Source organism: Lonchura striata, chromosome 5, assembly GCF_050655825.1.
Source record: "Lonchura striata isolate lonStrDom1 chromosome 5, ASM5065582v1, whole genome shotgun sequence".
Taxonomy (NCBI): domain Eukaryota; kingdom Metazoa; phylum Chordata; class Aves; order Passeriformes; family Estrildidae; genus Lonchura; species Lonchura striata.
Genome location: NC_140707.1, coordinates 36,426,629 through 36,445,660, shown reverse-complemented (window position 1 = coordinate 36,445,660; position 19,032 = coordinate 36,426,629). Strand labels below are relative to the sequence as shown.

Here is a 19,032-nt window from a genome sequence, read left to right as displayed (position 1 = left end):
AATCTTCTCACTTGAACTGAATGTAAAAGCCTTAGGAGAGAACAAGTTGCACACTTGGATGGTTCACTGAGTTTTACAGATCAAAGTGCTCAAATTCTGAGCTTTTTGGCAATTAGCATTAATTTCCATATTCCAGTGGGGTTTTTTAGGCAGCATAGTGATTCTTCTGTGCCAGGGCAGATAAACAAAACAGAATTAGCAATAGGACCTTATTTCGTAGTGCAGAAATAGACAGATTTATTAAAAAAAATGAAGGTCTTGATTGCAATCCAGTCACTTGCCCTAAATAGGAGATAATCAATGAAGTGATATGAGAAGTGAAATTAGCTGCCACTAGTGACCAAGTGACAATTATGTGCATTTCTTTGTTTCTGGTACTGTTGGCCAAAATACTGTAAAGGTGTGCAAAGCTGAAGGTTCTTGACCTCGTCTGTATGGAAGAAATAACAAGATAAGCTTGTCTTCTTGTGTCACTGCACCTTGAGGTTTTTGGAAGGTTACACAAAACTTTATTTTTCTGCCCATCCCTTATGAGGGCCAGCTGGTAACTGCTAATATATTAATTGATCAACTCAGGTATTCACCACCAGAGCATACTGTAATTTGTGATGTGGCAGAACAAAGTTTTTCAATGCCACCTGAAGTTCTTTTCCTTATCAAAATGACAGGGGATGTTAGTAACATACATGTGGCTACTCTCAGAAACAAAGGAGTTTGTTCTGGGAACAACTTTGCTGTTATGAAATAAGTTGGTTAAACATTAGATCTGCTCTGTTTGATTTTGTATCACCCTGCTGTGCTGGGAGAGTTTTGCTATTTTGCAAACCATTCCCTCTCATGTAGCCACTGTTGTTTAGTAGATTAAAGCATACAAACCATCTCTGTAACACCTCCCTTCAATTATTTTTTTAAATTTAATTTTTTTATGTGTGTTTTCCAGAGAGAGAACATCTGGGGACCTTTTTTAATCATTTCACCTGCCTCTACTCTGAATAACTGGCACCAGGAGTTTGCCAGATTTGTACCTAAATTTAAGGTAATAAGCATGTCCAAGGAAGTTCTTTCTGTTTCCTCAAGAGCAAACCATTTTGTTCTCCTGAATTCTGTGTCACATCTGGGTGCTTACTGACCTTGGAATATGAAATTCTGTTATGAACATATTCTGGTATTTTTTTCCATCATCCTAGTTTTTTCTGGAGTGTTTAGTTATTTAGGGCTTCAAAATATTCTTTCTTTAATCACATGGTTTTCATTTTGCACTGACTTAAGGACACCTTCTCATTAAAGAACTGTAGTAGGTCAGCAAGTGGATGTATAATTTCAACATGTGGGCCTGGCAGCAGAACCAAGAATTATATACCAAGTTTTATGTAATGTCTTCAGGGTTAGAGCTGTGTTTTCAGTCATTCATAGGAATTTGAGTCAGATAAAGATTGTTTGTGAACAAACACTGAACAGGTAAGAGGGAAGCAAAATGCAGTTATTACAGAAAAATAGAACTATGGACATGCAGTTAATAATCAAGAAAAAGCAGAGAAGTGAAGCACAAATAGATTAGAACAAAACGATTGAAAACAAATTGAGTTCTTCAGATATAGTGTGCATATGAAAACATAGTAAACAGAAATAGTAAACAGTAAATTAGAAAGCAAGGAACTATCAGTTACTGAAAAACAAGCTGCTTACCTGTCTGCCAGTGGAAAACATTGGAGTGTTGCAAAGAAAAATTTGAAAAGAAATGTGTACTGCTAAAAGAGTACTGTAGTTTCAGAATTCGGCATAGACAAAAGTGTCAGAAGCTTGCATTTACATCTGCAAAGAGGAACAGATCATAATTTAAGTATTTGGGTTGTTAACATAATAACTTTTGATATAAAGAAGTCTTGATTGTTTTTTCTTGAAAGATCAGATATTCCTTTTTACAGAAAACTGTAGAAGACACCTAGTTATGAGTAACCAGTATACCAGTAACATCAGGCTAATTGTTTGAATGTCTTGGCTATTTAAAAAAGCTTGAGGAAAAATCTTTGAATGTATTAGTATAAGTGATATTTGATTTTTTGATCTGGGGCAGGGCAAAATAAAAGGATTTAGCTTTTACCAAATAGCTAGCTTTGGAGATCCCGATGAGACTGTACATTGGTTGTGGTGTTGTTTAGTTCGAGGTATCTGTGTGAGGAGAAGTTGTGCTAGAGCATAATTCATACTGGATTATTCAAGTGACTTGTATTTTGGGATAAATAGGCATTGCTGAGCCTTTAGAGTAACTAATGAAGAAATACAAACACTTCTGTTATTGAGGAGGTACTCAAAAGAAAAAAAAGCCATCACAACCTGAAAATAATCTATTCATGTCTTTTCATAGCCCAAAATACTAGGGGCTCTTGATTTAAAAGCTTGAGAGCTGTTGGCCATTCTGTCTGCTTTCTCTCACTTCCTTTGATCAGTTCATTGTATATAATGGGCAAGCAGCTGTTTATGCTTTCTCCTTCTCAGTATTGAAATACAGCAAATGTTTGGAAAAGGCAGTCAGGACGCTTGTGAAAAGATAGTTTTCTCTTTTTTGACTTAAACACCAAACTGTTTATAGCATTGTATAGCTGTTCTTTGGCATGCTGATCTTACTGCATGCTGATGTTTACCTCATCCATGGAGCAAAACACATTTTAAAAGGAAGTTTTCTAAACTTACTGTCACATGTTTACAACTTCAGTCAATCTTTTTTCCAACCAGTTTTGTTTCTTCCTCTAATCATACAAAAGTGTGCAATCAGTTCTGCTTGTAGTAAATCACAGTGAATTTATCTCCATGGCAGAATATGTAAGCTAAAAGACAAATCACTTTTCAATCAGTCTGGTTGTTTTACAAACAGAACAGTAGGAAGAGTAATCAATTAAAGGCTTTTGGAATCTGTCAGTTGAAATTGTATGACTTTTCCCCACCTCAGAAAGCAGCATTCTTCCTCCCTCCCAAACCTCTGTCTTCGCTGGCTGTGTTTCCACCAGGCAGGAGATGGCAGTACAGTGTTATTTACCAGTGACAGGAGTCAATGCTCTGCAAAGGTCTGAGTAATAGGACCTGTGCAGTTTTGAACTGTAGATAGTTTAACAGCTTTCTTTGGCAGTAATGCGTGCTTTTAAAATTGTTATATTAAATGTAACCAGGCCAGACATTTTAACTTCATCTCAGGTTTTTGGGGTGAGTTCTGGGTCAGTTCTGAAATAGAAAACCAACAGGACCATGGCGGTTTTTAAACAGGCAACAAGCCTTCTAGTCCTCCAGCTTTAAGTATAGCAGTTGAGTGCAGACCTCATTCTGCCATAAGCAAAGTATAATTTTTAATTTTTAGAAAAACCTGACTAGAAGGTTTGTGCTAAATGCTAATGGGCATTTTTAGATTCTCAACATAGCTTGATCAGGCCAAGTGTCTTGATACCTTTACTTGGAATGCTCTTTTTCGAAGTATTTTTAAATGTTTTCTGATTTTTCTTGATGATAAAAAAGATAATTTCCCTTTTTGTTGTTTTGGAGAAAGAAGTATGTAATTTTGTAGACTACAGACTATAAAATTCCAGAGCTGGTGTTATTTGAAAATCATGTCTTTCTATTTTTTTTTACTGTTTCAGGTGCTACCTTACTGGGGAAATCCCCATGATAGAAAGGTGATCAGAAAGTTCTGGAGTCAGGTAATACCAGCATGAAGTGTGTACTTTGACTGTCTTTCTCTGTGCAGAGAGAAACCAGAAACTGTTGCTGCATCTCACCAAACTAAACTAATGTGTGGATTTAGAGTTTCTTAATTCCTGTAGTAGCATTTTCATGAAGATAATGAGGTGGAAGACTTCTCTTGTGCTGAAGAGCAGTACCATACAGGGCAATTCAATGTGGTGTGGTGTTCAGATGAAGAACAAGAGCTCTGTAAATAAAGCAAGTTTCAGTGTCAAGGACTGATTATTCTGTTTGAGTAACCTAGCTCAGGATACCCCAATGCAGAATCCTTGCAGTTCTGTCAAGATTGTTCCTTATTTAACAAGAGCATTTTTTAGGGTTCAGTACCAGGTCTTGTCTTGCATGTTAAGAAGCATCTAGAAGTCTGAAGTCCAGGTCCACTAGTTGAGTAACTGTGATATAATAATTTTATTAATTAGTCAGCTGTGGAGATTGCAGTTGTAATGAGAAGTTTGTAATACAGAAGTCTGAAATGACAGTGAACTCTGACAATGTACTTACATTATGTGGACATTTGTTTCTCCTTTTGCGGTTATAGAAGACATTGTATACTCAGGATGCTCCTTTCCACGTGGTAATTACCAGTTACCAGCTGGTAGTGCAGGATGTGAAGTATTTCCAGCGGGTGAAGTGGCAGTATATGGTGCTGGATGAAGCACAAGCACTCAAGAGTAGCTCCAGGTAATAAACTGACTGGAAACAAAATGTTTTCTGTGGATCAGCCTCTTGGAGGAGTATCAAGAAAGTATCAATAGAACATAAATTGATAGAAGTTAAAATTAACACACATAAGACCCCTTAAGTATCTAACCTAGTTAAATATCTATATAACTCTCTGACACTGGATTGATCCATTAGGTTTTTTGCATTTAGATTTTTCAAATATGTAAAATGTAATTAAAAAGTAGCTCTAGAGCAGAAACTTGTATGGAGCACAGGACAGTTAAACAAAACAATGTAAAATGCTGTTCACTTTCCCTCCTGAATATTCACAGAATTCTGCCTAGTGAATGGTCTGTATTCTTTAGCCTATATTGCTTATATTTACTCCATTAAATGCATTATTTTGAGTCTTTATTCAGTGGCACTTCCAGACATGAATGAAGGTCAGAACCCCATGAATACTGTTGGCTGCAGTAAAGCCCAATCTGTGTCATGAGACTCTATGCCAGAAAATTTTCTGTTTGTTTTCAAGTAATGGATTTGTCTGTCTTTATTTCTGTAATTGCTTTCCCATAACCTTTGTCCAAGTTGCCACTGTACGCAGTTAGCTAAGGAGTGCATTAGATGAAGGCTCATTCTGACCAAAGTTTGTCTCTTCAACATTCTTGGGAAGGCATCCCTTTAAGAGGATTTTAATGCATATCTCAGCACTCCTGCCATAGTAGCCTATACACTTCCTCTTGTAAAGTGTAAAAAATACATGACATTCTGATTCAAAGTACCTGTTTATTTTGGAAAGTTAATTATTCCAATCATGAGATTTTTTTTTTTAGTAAGCTTTGTTTTAAAAATGAGTAAAAAGGATACTTAAAAAAATTAAAATAAATTAAACTATTTAAATTTTTTTAAATTGAAAAATGGCTATTTTTTCCTGTAGTTGTCTTTTGAAAGACTGGGGAACAGCTGTAATAGTTTTGTCCAGTCACTTCCAAAGATCATTTGGGAAACTCATGGGAAACAATTTGCCTTAAAATACCTTATGTTTCATATCATTCTGCAGTTTTCTCTAGAAATTATTTTTCTTGCTTTTATTCATCAGTGTTCGTTGGAAGATCCTACTGCAATTCCAGTGTCGAAACAGATTGTTGTTGACTGGGACCCCAATCCAGAACACAATGGCTGAGGTATTTAGGAGCTCAAAAGAGTGGATTTTTCTTTGTAACAATGATACATACTAAGTGTATGTAAACAGTTGAGAAATCTGTTGTATTTGTGTGGTTGTGGTATCATACTTGTAGCAAGTGTGGCTGGCAACCAGTGGCAAACAAACATGGGATCAGCCCTGGGAGGGAAAAATATGGAAACTTGATATACATTTAAATAAAACTAAAGATATTTGAAGTAATACTTAGATTACAGGATTAAATCTAGTTCTAGTGATTTTTCCTTTTGTTGGCTGAAGTAATTAGACTGTGTCACTGCTTTCTAATAGAGTTCTGTTAAGTTGTTATCTGTGGCATTGTGGGGGGAGTCAGGAAGGGAATGCAGCTGGGGTTTTGTTTAATTTTGCCATGTCTCATGATCTAGTGAAGTGATTTTGCTTATAAAGAGCTGCAAGATTTTGGGATCCCCAGTTACTGTGTCCACAGTAGGATGATTTTTGCTAATCTGGTGTTTTCTCCTCTCCTTTTAGCTGTGGGCCCTGCTGCATTTTATCATGCCAACACTGTTTGATTCCCATGAAGAGTTTAATGAGTGGTTTTCTAAGGACATAGAGAGCCATGCGGAGAACAAATCTGCTATTGATGAGAGTGAGTGCAATGTGTAACTGCTATAATTTTTATATTAAGAATCTGTTGCCTTTTCATGCCTTTTCAAACTAATAATGGCTAAATTTTTTATGAGATGTAGCATCTAAAGCAGAGAATGTATGATGAGATTGGAACATTACTGGATTGTTGTTGATAGGTTATGTTGAAGCTTCTGTTTCTGACTGTAATATAGCATGTGTAATGAATAGAAAAACAGTGTAGCACAGCACTCATTTAAGAAAGAAAAATCAACAGAGAAATATCAACTCTATGCTGTAAGAACTCACATGAGGGGAAATGACTGAGCAGTTAGAGACTTAATTTGTCATAAACACTATATAATTTTCTTTTTTGATGAAGTAATTGTTCTTTCTTTCCCCTTTATTTCAGACCAGCTATCCCGCTTGCACATGATCCTGAAGCCTTTCATGTTGAGAAGAATCAAGAAGGATGTGGAAAATGAACTATCAGATAAGGTGAGAAAAAGTATTTCTGGAATGGGTATTACAGCTCTATTGTCATAGCTCTGTTCTCTGATATGGTTTTTGCAAACTTGTTTGTCAGTCTGCATACCTGAAATTTGACTGTAGACTTCTCTTCGACCTTCACCCTCTTGCACCACCTCCCAGCACTGTCATTAGATGTGAATATAACTAAACAATGTCTAATTAACAAACATTTTTCTTGGAAAAACATTTTTTTACCAGTTAAGAATGAAGTATTTTCAGTCCTGGTTAAGTTGATAGAAGCATCCCTAATGGCAGTGAAGGAGATCAATGCATCAATTACTGAGTGATAAACATTTCCAGTTGTCTTTGTGAAGGATTTGGCATGGGTCTAAGATCCTTTTTTTTTTTGCTTGCCTATACAAAGAAATACATAGTGGCAGCATCAAGCTCTTCTCTCTTGCCCTTCTCTTAATTTCATATATATGTTAGCAATACTAGATGATCTTGTGGTCAAGAGTCCCCAGGTTGAGAGACATTGGCTGAGAGATACCTGGTTTGTTCTGATTAATTTGTGCTTATTAATTTCAGTGTATTTCCCACTTGTGCGATGCACCTGTCACTGCTGTGGGCTCTTTACACTCCTTAGCATGGCTCTAAATGGGGAGCTATAGGTTGGTAGAATTGCAGTCAGATTTTAAACTGATCAGCTGCAGGTTGATGTCAGCTTCTTAAGAATCCATCTGTTTACTTAGTTGTGTTCACGTGCTTTTAAAGGTCTGTCTCCTACATCATTACACAAGCCTTCCAAAACACACCTATCAGTTAAGTCCTTTCCAGGTTAGATCCTGAAATGCACATCTGAATGCAACTGCCTATAAATGTATTTTTTGAGAAAGTTGCATTTTCCTCAAGATGTGTTTCAGCTTTGTGTGCACTGATGTTATCATCTTCATTTAAGAGAAAGAAATAACTAAATCTCATTATCATTTTGCAGATTGAAATTCTTATGTACTGCCAGCAGACAAGTCGACAGAAGCTCTTGTACCAAGCTCTGAAAAACAAAATCTCTATTGATGACCTCTTGCAGTCATCAATGGGCACTACTCAGCAAGCACAGACCACCACTAGTAGTCTCATGAATCTAGTCATGCAGTTTAGGAAGGTAAGGCTATTTTAAATAATAATTTTTGAAAAGTATGATCATTGATTAGCACAAAACTAAGATATGGCTTCTAGAAAACACCATATGGAAAAAAATCTGGCATAGACAAGCAAGTTTGCATGCAATTCAGTTGTGTTTTGGATGCAGTGTAGCATTGATGAAGAAGAGCTTTAGCCTTATGATGCATGCATCTGCTAGCTGGTTTAGTTACAAAGGTTGGTTTGGTTGAAGGAAGCCATTCACTTGGGAAGAAGAGGCAGTATCTGTTATATGAATAGCGAAAAGTATGATGCCATATTGAAATGTGAGCAGATACACCAAAATAACCATGCAAAATTAAGCAGTACTAAAGTTTTAGTGATCATTGGTCGTGGGTGATTTGGGATATAGATGCTGCATCAGACTAAATTAATTCCTGCCAGCTTTTGACATGCTCTCTGTCTTACAGGTGTGCAATCACCCAGAGCTGTTTGAGCGACAAGAAACTTGGTCTCCATTTCACATCTCCCTAAAGCCATACCAGATTTCCAAGTTCATCTACCGTCATGGACAGATCAGGGTCTTTAATCACTCACGGGACAGGCAAGCCTATTCAACTTCCTATCCAGTTTAGCATACTTAGTATTATAACTTACACTTATTTTTTATAAATGCTAATTAGCTTTCTTACCTGGTGTACTTAAATGATGTTGGCTGAGCAATCCATTTCCTTTTAGTCATTCAGCTCTTAAACATCTCATATAGGTGCCCTTTCTCGGTGGAATCCTAATCACAGAATATCCCTTTGACTGAGTAAGAAAGCCAGAAAGAGGAATTTAGAGTTGTTGCTGATGATGTGCAGTAGAATTAAGTTTTTAAAGATCCTTGAAACAAAAAAGAAGCCCTACCTGATTTCTCTTCAGTGAGTTTTCTCATGGAAGGAAGCTGTCAGTATCTGTTGCAACATGGTATAACATGAGCATCTGCTAGTGCCTTGACAATTTTTAATGCTCACCTTTGATGAGGAGAATCTGCCCAAGTGCAGTTTGCTACTTTGCTGTTTTCTCCAACTGTGGCAGTTCTTGATTAATTTTGTCTGCATTCAGTTATGAGAAGTGCTCAGGGAAGAGATGAGAGAGATGTAAAGACAAGATCAGCTTTTCTAGAACATATAATGCAGTTCTAGCACAACAATGTTGTGTCTCAGTGTCAAATTAACAGCAGTGCATGTAGACTGATGACACTTTCCTTCTACTGCTGTGCAATTCCAGATATTCAGAGCTCTTAATACTTACAGTGAATAAGTGAATGGCTACTCTGTATCTTCTGCTGATTGTGTGATTGAACGTGTTATGTGTTAACACCTTCTTAGTGATGTTGTTTGGTTTTGTTCCTTTAATTTTCAGGTGGTTACGGGTTTTACTTTCACCATTTGCACCAGATCATATCCAGCAGTCTCTCTTCCACAGGAAGGGTAAGTTTTCAGTCTTGGGAAGCAAGTTGGATTTTAATACATCTTCTTCAGAGGGAAGGACTGAGAGACGAGATTAATTAGTTCTCCTAGATAATCTGATTAGAATTTACTAGAATTTTGTTAGTGTTTGTACATACATTTCATTTGCTCAGAGAGGAAAGGATGGAAAGCAGCTGGAAGAATCTGTGCATAACCTGTCATTTAGTTACTGCTTAATCCTAGTGCAGTATCTTAATTCAGGCTGTCTTGTTTTAACTTGCTTCAAGAGATTAGTGCTGCCTTTTTAGTCTAAAGTGAATTTTCACAGATTCAATTCTAAGAAGTCTTGGATTAATTTCAGAACATTCTGTGTTGTATCTTAAACTGCCAAGTTACTTTCAGCTAGAAACTAGATGAGATGCAAGTGACCCAGGATCTATCAATGAGCAAAAACCCCAGAAAAGCTGCTGTTATTGACAGATACAATTTATTATAGATGATTGAGTATTTTTTCTACAAGAGCTAATTATATCACTCAGCTACTGAGATGGGAAAATCTTCAGAAGTGTAAAACAAGAGAGATATTGGCTGCATTACTATGCTGAAATCTGTTAGCATGGACCTCTTCAGCTGGTGTTGGGGCTATGCAGTGCACAGGGTGGGCCTGCAAAGCTTTTCCCTACCAATACCTGCAGCTCCTTCTAACCCATTTGACTTCCTGGGTGAGAGGGAGCATGAGACAGGCATCCTGAAGTATGCATGTTCTGGTCAGTTGTCTGGAAGATATTTGTTCAAATTTGCAAATAAGCACACTGCCTATTGATTCTTAATAACTGAAACAAATGTCCTAGACCTAGAATGTATTTCTCTTTTTTTGCTAAGAGCCCTTCTCTTGCCCACACTGGAAAATGAATTGGAATGTGGAGTCTGGCAACAGAGATTCAAATTTAATTTTCAGTATTTCTAAAGGATCTAGGTTAAATTAGGTTCTCCTGTTTACTTACCTAGATTTATCATGTGCCACAGAATGTGTATCCTGAATTGATGAAGTAAATTTGGTTTTCAGCTAGGAGTGTCTGTGAAGTGTGTTGGCCTAACTTTAGTATTTCTGTGATCTAGGCATCAATGAAGAAAGCTGTTTTTCTTTCCTCCGGTTTATTGATGTCTCTCCAGCAGAAATGGCAAACCTTATGAATCAGGGACATTTAGCCAGGTGAGGACAACTTTTTTTTTCTCTTTTAGTAATTACAGGAAAATGACAGGAAAAGTCAGTAATTCCTCTCTAAACCTGCATTTTCTATGCCTCTTAATATTATTATGTCTGTATCATTTTCTAATACTAGAACAACTTCGATAGTGTTCCTCCAGACATGGGACACCATTATGCAATGCAGTTTTTATGCCCCTGTCACAAGAAACCCTGTGTTACAAAGCGTTGACATTGTAAATACACAGGATGGTCAAAGTGCAAAAGGAGAGTTTGCTTGGGGTCACACTGCAGGTTGCTGGTGTTATCAAGTGCAAAATCCAGACTTTGGAAGGCCAGTTCAGTGCAGTTCTTACCAGTTGCACTTGAGTGTTTGTTTTAAACACACATGGAATAAGCTTGTGCTGTGGTAGTTGTTCTTCAGCCCTGAGCCATACTTTCCACATGTCTTGTTTTTAATATAGAATGTGATTCTGAGGCATAGGCTTTGAACTGGTATCAACTGTATTATCTTGAAAGGAGAGGTGATCTTTTAAATTATAGTGTAGTTGTAGTCTGAAAGGACTCTGCGTCATGTTAATAGGGACTGTAAGAAATTTTAGACTAGAAGCAAGTCTTTATTATTAAATAGAGATGTTTTGCTTTATGGCTTTTTAAGTGTAATATGATTTTTTTTTTGTTCTGATTATTTTGAATTACTGTTTCTTGACTGCACTTCAGTAACATAATTCAGATTTCTCTTGATGTGTGTCAATGGTATTTATGATAAATTCTGAATTCATTCCGCATGTTGTTATGAATAATTTATATGTAATTTACAGAGAAGTCAGTGCAATTTTAAATCATAGTGGCTAATTGGGGCTTGACCATTTTAGATTAAGTGCTTCAAAGTATATCCTGATACAATCATTTAGATTCAGTTAAGCCACCTTAGAAAAAAAACGAAATAAGAAAAATTTGAAGATGTCTATTAGAAATTATTTTCTTTAAGGCAGGATGCTATAAGCCTGATAATTCTGACAAAAACCCCTTTTCTGTCAGATACAGTTATGCTGTAAATACATTCAAGCCTTCCTTTCACAAAGCAGTGAATAAATGCATCTCCTGTGTTTTTTTTCAGATGGTTAGCTCTTTTCCTGTCTCTGAAAGCATCCTACAGGCTCCATCACATGCGCTCCTGGATGGAGACTGAAGAGGACAAAGAGCAGGGGTCATGTTTTCTGAGGAACAGGGATTTCTTGCTTGATGTAAATTTCCCGCTGTCTTTCCCTAACTTGCACAGCTGCACTTTGCTGCAGGTAAGCAAAATTTCTGTGATCTGGAGACAGTAGCAAATCCTCATGAGTGACAAATGGGAAAACCATTCTGTCCTTACAAAACAGGGAAAACAGACTTGATAATGGGATGATGATACTGTCTGCTTTTTTAGATACAGTTAAGAGACTTTAGAGTGCTGAAGAGAAAAATAGTTTAACCCCTATCTCCTTCACATGTGGCATTACATTTCAAAACTTCATATAATGAATAAATCAGTTGACTTAGAAGACTTCAAAATATTACTGGAGCACCAAAAGTAGATACAGCAGCAACAGAACTAGACTCATGATTTGTCAGGGGTAGACTATATATAAGTTTAAGAATTTTTTAATGTTTTTTACATGCAAAATGCTCATTTTCTGGCTGAAACTACTCTTTTCTTGTCCAATTCAATACATTCTTGCAGCAGCTGGGAAAAACAGAGATCAGCCTCACACCAACAAATGCTTGTTGGTGAACAAGCATTTTCAGTGCTGTATTTCTACTCTGAAATTTACCTCTGCTACTGTCTAGTAGATCAGATGTATTCAAATTATTGTGTAATGCAAGATCATTTTTGTTAATCTTTGGCCTAGGATATGTGTGAAGATTTTGCCTTTTTGTTACTAAATTGCAGTTGATTTCCTGAGTGAGATTAAGGCTTCATTGATTCAGTTCACTGGGAAGTAAGTTCACAGAAGTGCTAGTGTGGAGTCAGGAAAACATCTAGGGCAGTTAGCAGATATGCAGTAAAAAAAAATATTTTCTGAAACAGTGAGATTGTGCCAAATTTCTCTAGGGAATATTGCTTCTGCTCATGAGTCTGGAAGGGGAAAGGAGATAGCCAGAATTCAATTGAATATTGTGTAGAGGAAGTTGAAATTGAAGACTCATAAGCAGTAGGAAACCAACCTTGGACTTGGTGTCATGTTTTGCAGCGTTAACAGCAAAGCCAACAAAATGAGTCCTCCTAGTTATCAAACAAAGAGCCAGCCAAGTGAATGTGTGCCTGTTAACTCTGGCTGTGCTGGTATTTCAATAGTCTGTGTTTCCATGTCTAGCTTGATAAAATCTCTATGCTATATGAATTTGCTTTCAGTTAGTTTTTTAAGATTACAGTCAGCTCTTTCTATAGTGCTTGCAGTGCTGAGTGCAGTCTCTGAGACTGTATGGTAGCTCTGTCCTCTTGCTGGTATGGTTAAGGAGAATTTGTGTGGTGTCATAAGTGTGGCAATAAAGAAGATGGTATCAGAAGTTGTGTGCACTTAGAGAAGGTAACATTCATTTTTACATATGTAGAAAGATTTATCTAAGTTCTTACATAGCCTTTGGTTTGTATGAATATCAAAATGAAAATCATTAGATTTTCTGAAGGACAGAAGATGGATTGAGATTGTAGATTTTAAATGTAAGATGTGGAATATACATGTGTGGGTTTTAATATTAATGATTAAATGCAAACCATCTGGATAGGCTACAGACCCACCTATACCACAGTTTAGCAAGATTTAAACATTAATTTCATTTCTCCAAAAATTTCTATTTTTTGAGGATGTCAGTAATTGTGTTCTAGGGGTTCCCAGGGCTGTTGACTGTGTATAACTAATGACTCTTGCATCTAATACATTCAATACAGGAAAAAGCCAGCTGAGGAGCAGAGTTCATTGGTGTATGCAGTACAGTGCATTTGTGATAACCCCATAAATCTAAAGGAAGAATAGCCCTGCAGTTATGACAGATACTTTAAAGCTGTTTTCTAGCCTTCCTGTTAGACAAATTACTACCTACAGTCACTTTAAAAGAAGCTATATTTACAGAATTTTGTTTGCAGAGCTTATGTTTAAAACACCTTAAAAAAAAAAAAAAAAGAAAGGGTGGTTAGGGAGTTCAAAACCTAAAGAAGAGTTGAAAATCAAGCTGCCCTTTACATGCCTGTCATTTAGCACTGCACATTATTGTGTGTGAAATGAACTAACTTTTTCCTTCTCCAAAATTGGAGAAGCTTTCAATGTAACATTCCTCAAGGCTTCCTCTTGGGCTTCATAAGGTAGTAACATGTACGGAATGAGGAGGGTTAGGAAAGAGGAAATGGTAAAAATCTGGAAATGCTTTTCTTAACTGCTCAGATCAGCATTTCTGATGTAAGAGACAAAACATGAAAATAAGTCAGTTGAAAAAGAAACACATTTATTTTTAATGGGTATTTCTGAAATTGAAGTAACATCTGTCTAAAGATATGTTTAATCATGTAAATACAGAAATTGCTTGGAGAGTGTGAAGTCTCTTCATTGCCCCTGCTCAACACCTCCACATATGTATTAATTTGTATGCATTCAATTAAATGAATATAAAATCTGCTCTGTTTACATGAACCCTTCCCTCCTTTCCTTTTGTAATTTTGTTTCTGTTAAAAAATGTAGGAGTGTTAATGGGCTTAAGATGTTGGTAGCAATCACCTATATTTATGTACAGCTCTATTTGCAGTATAGGAGACCCTCTTTCAAGACTTACTTTGGAGTGCTTAGCTGTACATTTGTGGCTTTTAACAATCTTCCTCTTTGGTTTTTGGTTTTGTTGTACTTAAGTATGTGAGCCATTTCAGAGCTGTGGCTGTGTTCAGTTCTGTAATTTTACCCAGTCTTTCCATGTGTGTAGTTGATGGGGAGCTGATGGGTTTCCACTGTCCCTGTTATATCTGGTGACTGCTCCATTCATGAATACAACTGCATATGTCAAAATTCAGAGTGATGTTTCTTATGTGACCTGCTCATAGTTTGTACACAGGAATCTAGCACTCAAAGCAAATTAATGCCCAGGTACAAATATTTTTCTCTTATTTTGGGTATCTTCTTGAAGCTTAGTTTCCTCCTAGGTACTTCAATTGCCCTAAAGTAATCTTAAATTTTTTTCTCTGCAAAATTTAATTTTAACTCAGAATAGTTAAATGAGTAGCTAGAAAACACCCTGAGCATCTGACCTACTAGAGTATTCCTGTACTGCCTTCATTAGAAAAGCTAAATTCAGGAGGTTCAAAGGTAGAAAAACTTGTTTCTGGTTCCAACTGAGAATCAAGACAAGTACTGATATGATCTAGTCTGATTGCAAATATTTCTGGATTTGAATGTTCACACAAAGATGCTTCACATAGTCACTGCAGAAGATGTGTAGAATTTTCCTTATTCAAAAAGAAATACATATGGAATGTGCTTTGTCTGTCTTCCTGTCTTGTATCCTCATGGGCGGATACAAGATTTGAGAGGAGTCTTCATAGACATTAACTTCTTAATTTTAATTTTGTTTTCAGAACCTTGTGTTCAGCAGCCACTGTAAAGCAGTTACTGGCTATTCAGACCATGTCATATATAGAAGGAGAACAGCTACCTCATGTGTACGATGCTGCCAGGTGACTGAGCTGCCGTCCTTCCTGTGCATGGCCAGTCCACGGGTAAGTCCAAGTTGAGTTGTAAATTACGTATTTGCTATTGTGTTTTAAAGCTTGGTAGAATTGTGTCTTAGGAACACAATGATATACGGCTTTCTTTTGGTTGGGTAAAACTGTTGTGAGGATATCCTTTTGCTATGGTATTCAAAGTGGTTTTTCATAGGGGAAGTGACTGTAATGTGTACTGAGGGGAAAAGGAAAGTTGTAAGATGCACCCAGCAGGAGCTGTTCTAAGATTTCACTTTCTCTCCTAATACCTAAAGCAGTTATAGAAGAGATATTGAAGTAAATTATTAATTGATAATTCAAGGGGGAGATTTAGGTGTCATCACCACAGAATGAGGTGATTGTTTGGTCAACTCTGATGACATAGGAGAGGCTGGGAAGCAATACTTTTTTGAAAAGGGTGTTTGTTTCCTCACTTATGCTCGAGAGGGGAAACACCAAATTGCAGTATATAAGGATTAGTCAAGTTGGCATTTTGTAGGTCTCTTGGATATTTAGTGCTACTGTATGGGGTTCTCCATCATCTATTAAATGAATTTTGAAATTAATTCACTTGAAGTTTCCTGGCTGACACAAGAGACCTTCATTAGGTCTATGGCTATTGCATTCCATGTTGTTGGATCTTGACAAAACTGGACAAAATACAATTTTATTACCAGACCATCCAGATGTTATTTTCTTTAGTTGCTGTTGAAGTTACTGCTGTAGGCCTAATTAAATGATGTGCAATTATACTTTTGCATCTGGAGAAGGGTGGATGGCAAGCAAGACCTCACGAATGCAAGCTCATTACCTACCTGGTGCTGCTCAAGCTGAATTTTATCTGTGTCAGCAGCTCTAGGGCTGGGAATCCAGCTGAACTGCTCAAAGTCAAATGTCACCTCCCTGTTAAAATTGTACTGCCTTGCTGGAGAGCAAGAGATTATTCTTAGAGTAAATAGTGAAAACCACCTTCAAATTCCTTTGATTTATCCCTCTTTGTACCTAGATTTGCATAATGGTGAAGAATACTTTGAATTGCTCCCCTACAGCAGAAAGGGTGGAGAGGGGCTTAGAAGGCTACAAATGAGGGGAAAGGCGAAAAGAAATCATATCTGACATTTATTCTAGTGAAAAAAAGTTATTTGCTTTGGTTTGGCTGGTGTATAAAAATGGTAAAGTGTAGACATGTCTTTTTGTTTCTAGGAGTACAAAGATTTAATTTCATGCTTCTTAGAAACTTTTGGCAAGAGTGTAGAAGACCTGAAAGAGCAGAAAGAGCACATACGTTCCCAGAAACTATAGTCTTCTGTTGTTGTTTGACCTCTGATGAATTTTGGGAAGTTAATGGAGCAAATGATAGAAATAGGAGCATATGTTTATGTAGCAGCTGGGGGAGAGAGTCAGTCTTCTTTCTATGCAGGCAGTTTTCATGAGTACAGACAGGTCTCAATCATAAAAAATGTAACTTGGAGGATGCATCTTGCATTGTCATTAAGAAGTTAATGAAATTTTGAATTATACTGTTTGGTTTAATTTCAATAGATTTCTTACACACTGGAATATTGTCTGAAGCCATTTTGGTCATCTCACAATGTCTGGAAGGGTAACTTTGCATGAAGATAAATGCAGGAAGCATTTTACAATTGCCTTAGCTAAATTAAGTTGTTTAATTTAGGGTGGAAATGCATTCATACATTCCTATCACTGTATTTTTGATGTGTTTCTGAACCATGACTCTTACAATCAATCAGTTCGACAATAATGTGTTGACAGAGGAGGATTTAGTATTCAGGACTGTGCTCTACCTTTTATTATGAGTAAAACCACAAAAACAAACCTGTGGGGAGAAAAATTTGACAAAATGCACCATGACAAAATAAAGAAAAGAGTGAACAAACTTGAATGAAAGATTTTTTTTTTTTGTCCATTTCAGAAATGTGGTGTTTTCACTTGTCATGTAAAAGATACAGGACTCTACCCTAGAAGTATGTGCCTTCATTGTGTAAAAAAAAGGAACTGATGGTAAAGATAGTTTTAGGTCCTCAGAGGTCAATCAGTTTTGCATGGGATATGTAGGAAGAGTGATTCTTGTTAGTGTAGAAAAAGCACTGAGTCGATTGTCCCTACCAGTTCTTCCTTAGGTTGAGGTGTTAGTGAAACATGGCTTGTAGAATATTCTGACTTTGTTTGTCTTGTAAAATTCCTGGTGTACAAATCTGTATATTCTTTTCAGAAGATAGGATATGTTTGTGTGTCAGAAGTTAGTCTGCTCTGTTTTGTGTGTAGTGGCTGCCTGTTCAAGGAGTGGAAAATCTAGGTCTTTGGAAATCAATATGGCAAATTGTCTGTGCTTGAAAACAGTATTTGTTCCAGTGTGTCTGGTGTAGAACTATGAACTGAAATGTGGTGACGAATAGTGTCTCTTAAACAACCTAAGTCTGTACCATCATTTGTGGTGTATGTCAGTGTTCAGGTGACAGAACTTACTTGCATTTTGAATTTTTTGCATTTTGAAAGAGGTTTTGCCCTTTTTCCTAAAGGTCAAACATATGCTTTGTCTGCAGGTGGCAGTACAAGATAGCAGCAACTCTAGTACCTTTTAGGTAGTGGATATGTGTTCAGAGTCTTAACACACCCTGTTTCACTTTGCAGTGTTTTGTGTGGTTGTGTGTAAGGCCCATAGACAGGTTTTAAAATAGCTCTTGGCATCTTGAAAAACAATGACTTTACCATTATTACAGAGATTGTGTATGCTTTTTAAGTGCTACAACTGTGCTCATTAATCTGTTTAAACAATTGTTTGGCCCTTGTAAACAGAAATCTCTATGAGATTAATTTATTCCTATGAGAAGAACTCCTGTGAAACTGGTCTGGACCACAGTTCCAGCTAGGAAACCTTGCTTAATACATGTTACTTTTGAGTTAGCTGATGAATGTTCAGAGAGGTACAGCCAACATCTAAGATACCAGGCAGTCCTGAGGTATGGGTTGCTCTCTTTGCCTTACAGTTCTAAAGTGCAATGTTTAAAAATTATCTATTGCTTATCATTAAGGCAATCTGTTAAAATATTTTCATTTGCATGATACACTGTTGTCTATATTATTCTCAATATAGCAGTTTTATCACAGCAGAGTAAGCTGGAACAAAAATTTAAACCCCCTTCAAATGTAGAAGCTTTTAATCTGCAATAAAAATACAATTATTTTATTGTGTTTATTGTTTCAGATGTCCCATTATCACCCTAATTCCCACCCCATCTCAATTCTGCAGGAAGTCCGCTGCTTAGTGTTCACCATGAAAACCTGTAGACCTCCTGTACTGTTTCTTCCTATGCAGCCCCACTTGCCTTATTAAAATGTGAAAACTCTCACAAGCTTGATTTTCTCTGTTGTTCATTTGTTACATTGCTTTTCATAGTCCTGGAGGGAATGTCATTTTGCACACTATTAGGATTCATGACAATATTTTTAACTTACATGACAGTACATGGGGGACTTTTTCATTGTACTTCTGAAATAAAAGCAACAATGAGCTCTAAATTAATGATACATTTACTTCTTACATTGGTGAAGAAATTGTCACAGCACTTCAAATCTCTATTACTGGCCTGTATTGTAAGGTTGTCTTAATAGTAAAATTTGTTTTCATTTCTTTGTGAGTTTTTAACACATTATTAAGTCTTTAGATAGTATGTAAAAGCTTCTACTAGCTTTTTTTGTAAACTTGGTTATAAATAGTTCTTGTAAACACCCCAGAATGCTTTCCCAAAACAGACTTACATTCAAAAAATGTAGAAAGAAGTTGGTAATGTGTTGTTGGTTTGTTTTTTTGTTGATGTTGTTTTGTTTTGAT

General features: G+C 36.6%; 1 protein-coding gene across 6 annotated transcripts in view; it reads left to right on the top strand.

Moving 5' to 3' along the window:
- The window catches only part of INO80 (INO80 complex ATPase subunit), a 64,920-nt gene that overhangs the window by 21,165 nt on the left and 24,723 nt on the right, over window positions 1–19,032 (top strand). For all 6 annotated transcript variants that reach the window (XM_085580273.1, XM_021533451.3, XM_077784158.2 and 3 more), the window contains 12 exons: window positions 941–1,036; window positions 3,627–3,686; window positions 4,268–4,410; window positions 5,492–5,576; window positions 6,086–6,203; window positions 6,594–6,679; window positions 7,647–7,814; window positions 8,263–8,396; window positions 9,200–9,267; window positions 10,366–10,459; window positions 11,574–11,751; window positions 15,054–15,194. In XM_085580273.1, the coding sequence (XP_085436399.1) occupies window positions 941–1,036; window positions 3,627–3,686; window positions 4,268–4,410; window positions 5,492–5,576; window positions 6,086–6,203; window positions 6,594–6,679; window positions 7,647–7,814; window positions 8,263–8,396; window positions 9,200–9,267; window positions 10,366–10,459; window positions 11,574–11,751; window positions 15,054–15,194 (1,371 nt within the window). The remainder of the gene's footprint in view (window positions 1–940; window positions 1,037–3,626; window positions 3,687–4,267; window positions 4,411–5,491; window positions 5,577–6,085; window positions 6,204–6,593; window positions 6,680–7,646; window positions 7,815–8,262; window positions 8,397–9,199; window positions 9,268–10,365; window positions 10,460–11,573; window positions 11,752–15,053; window positions 15,195–19,032) is intronic.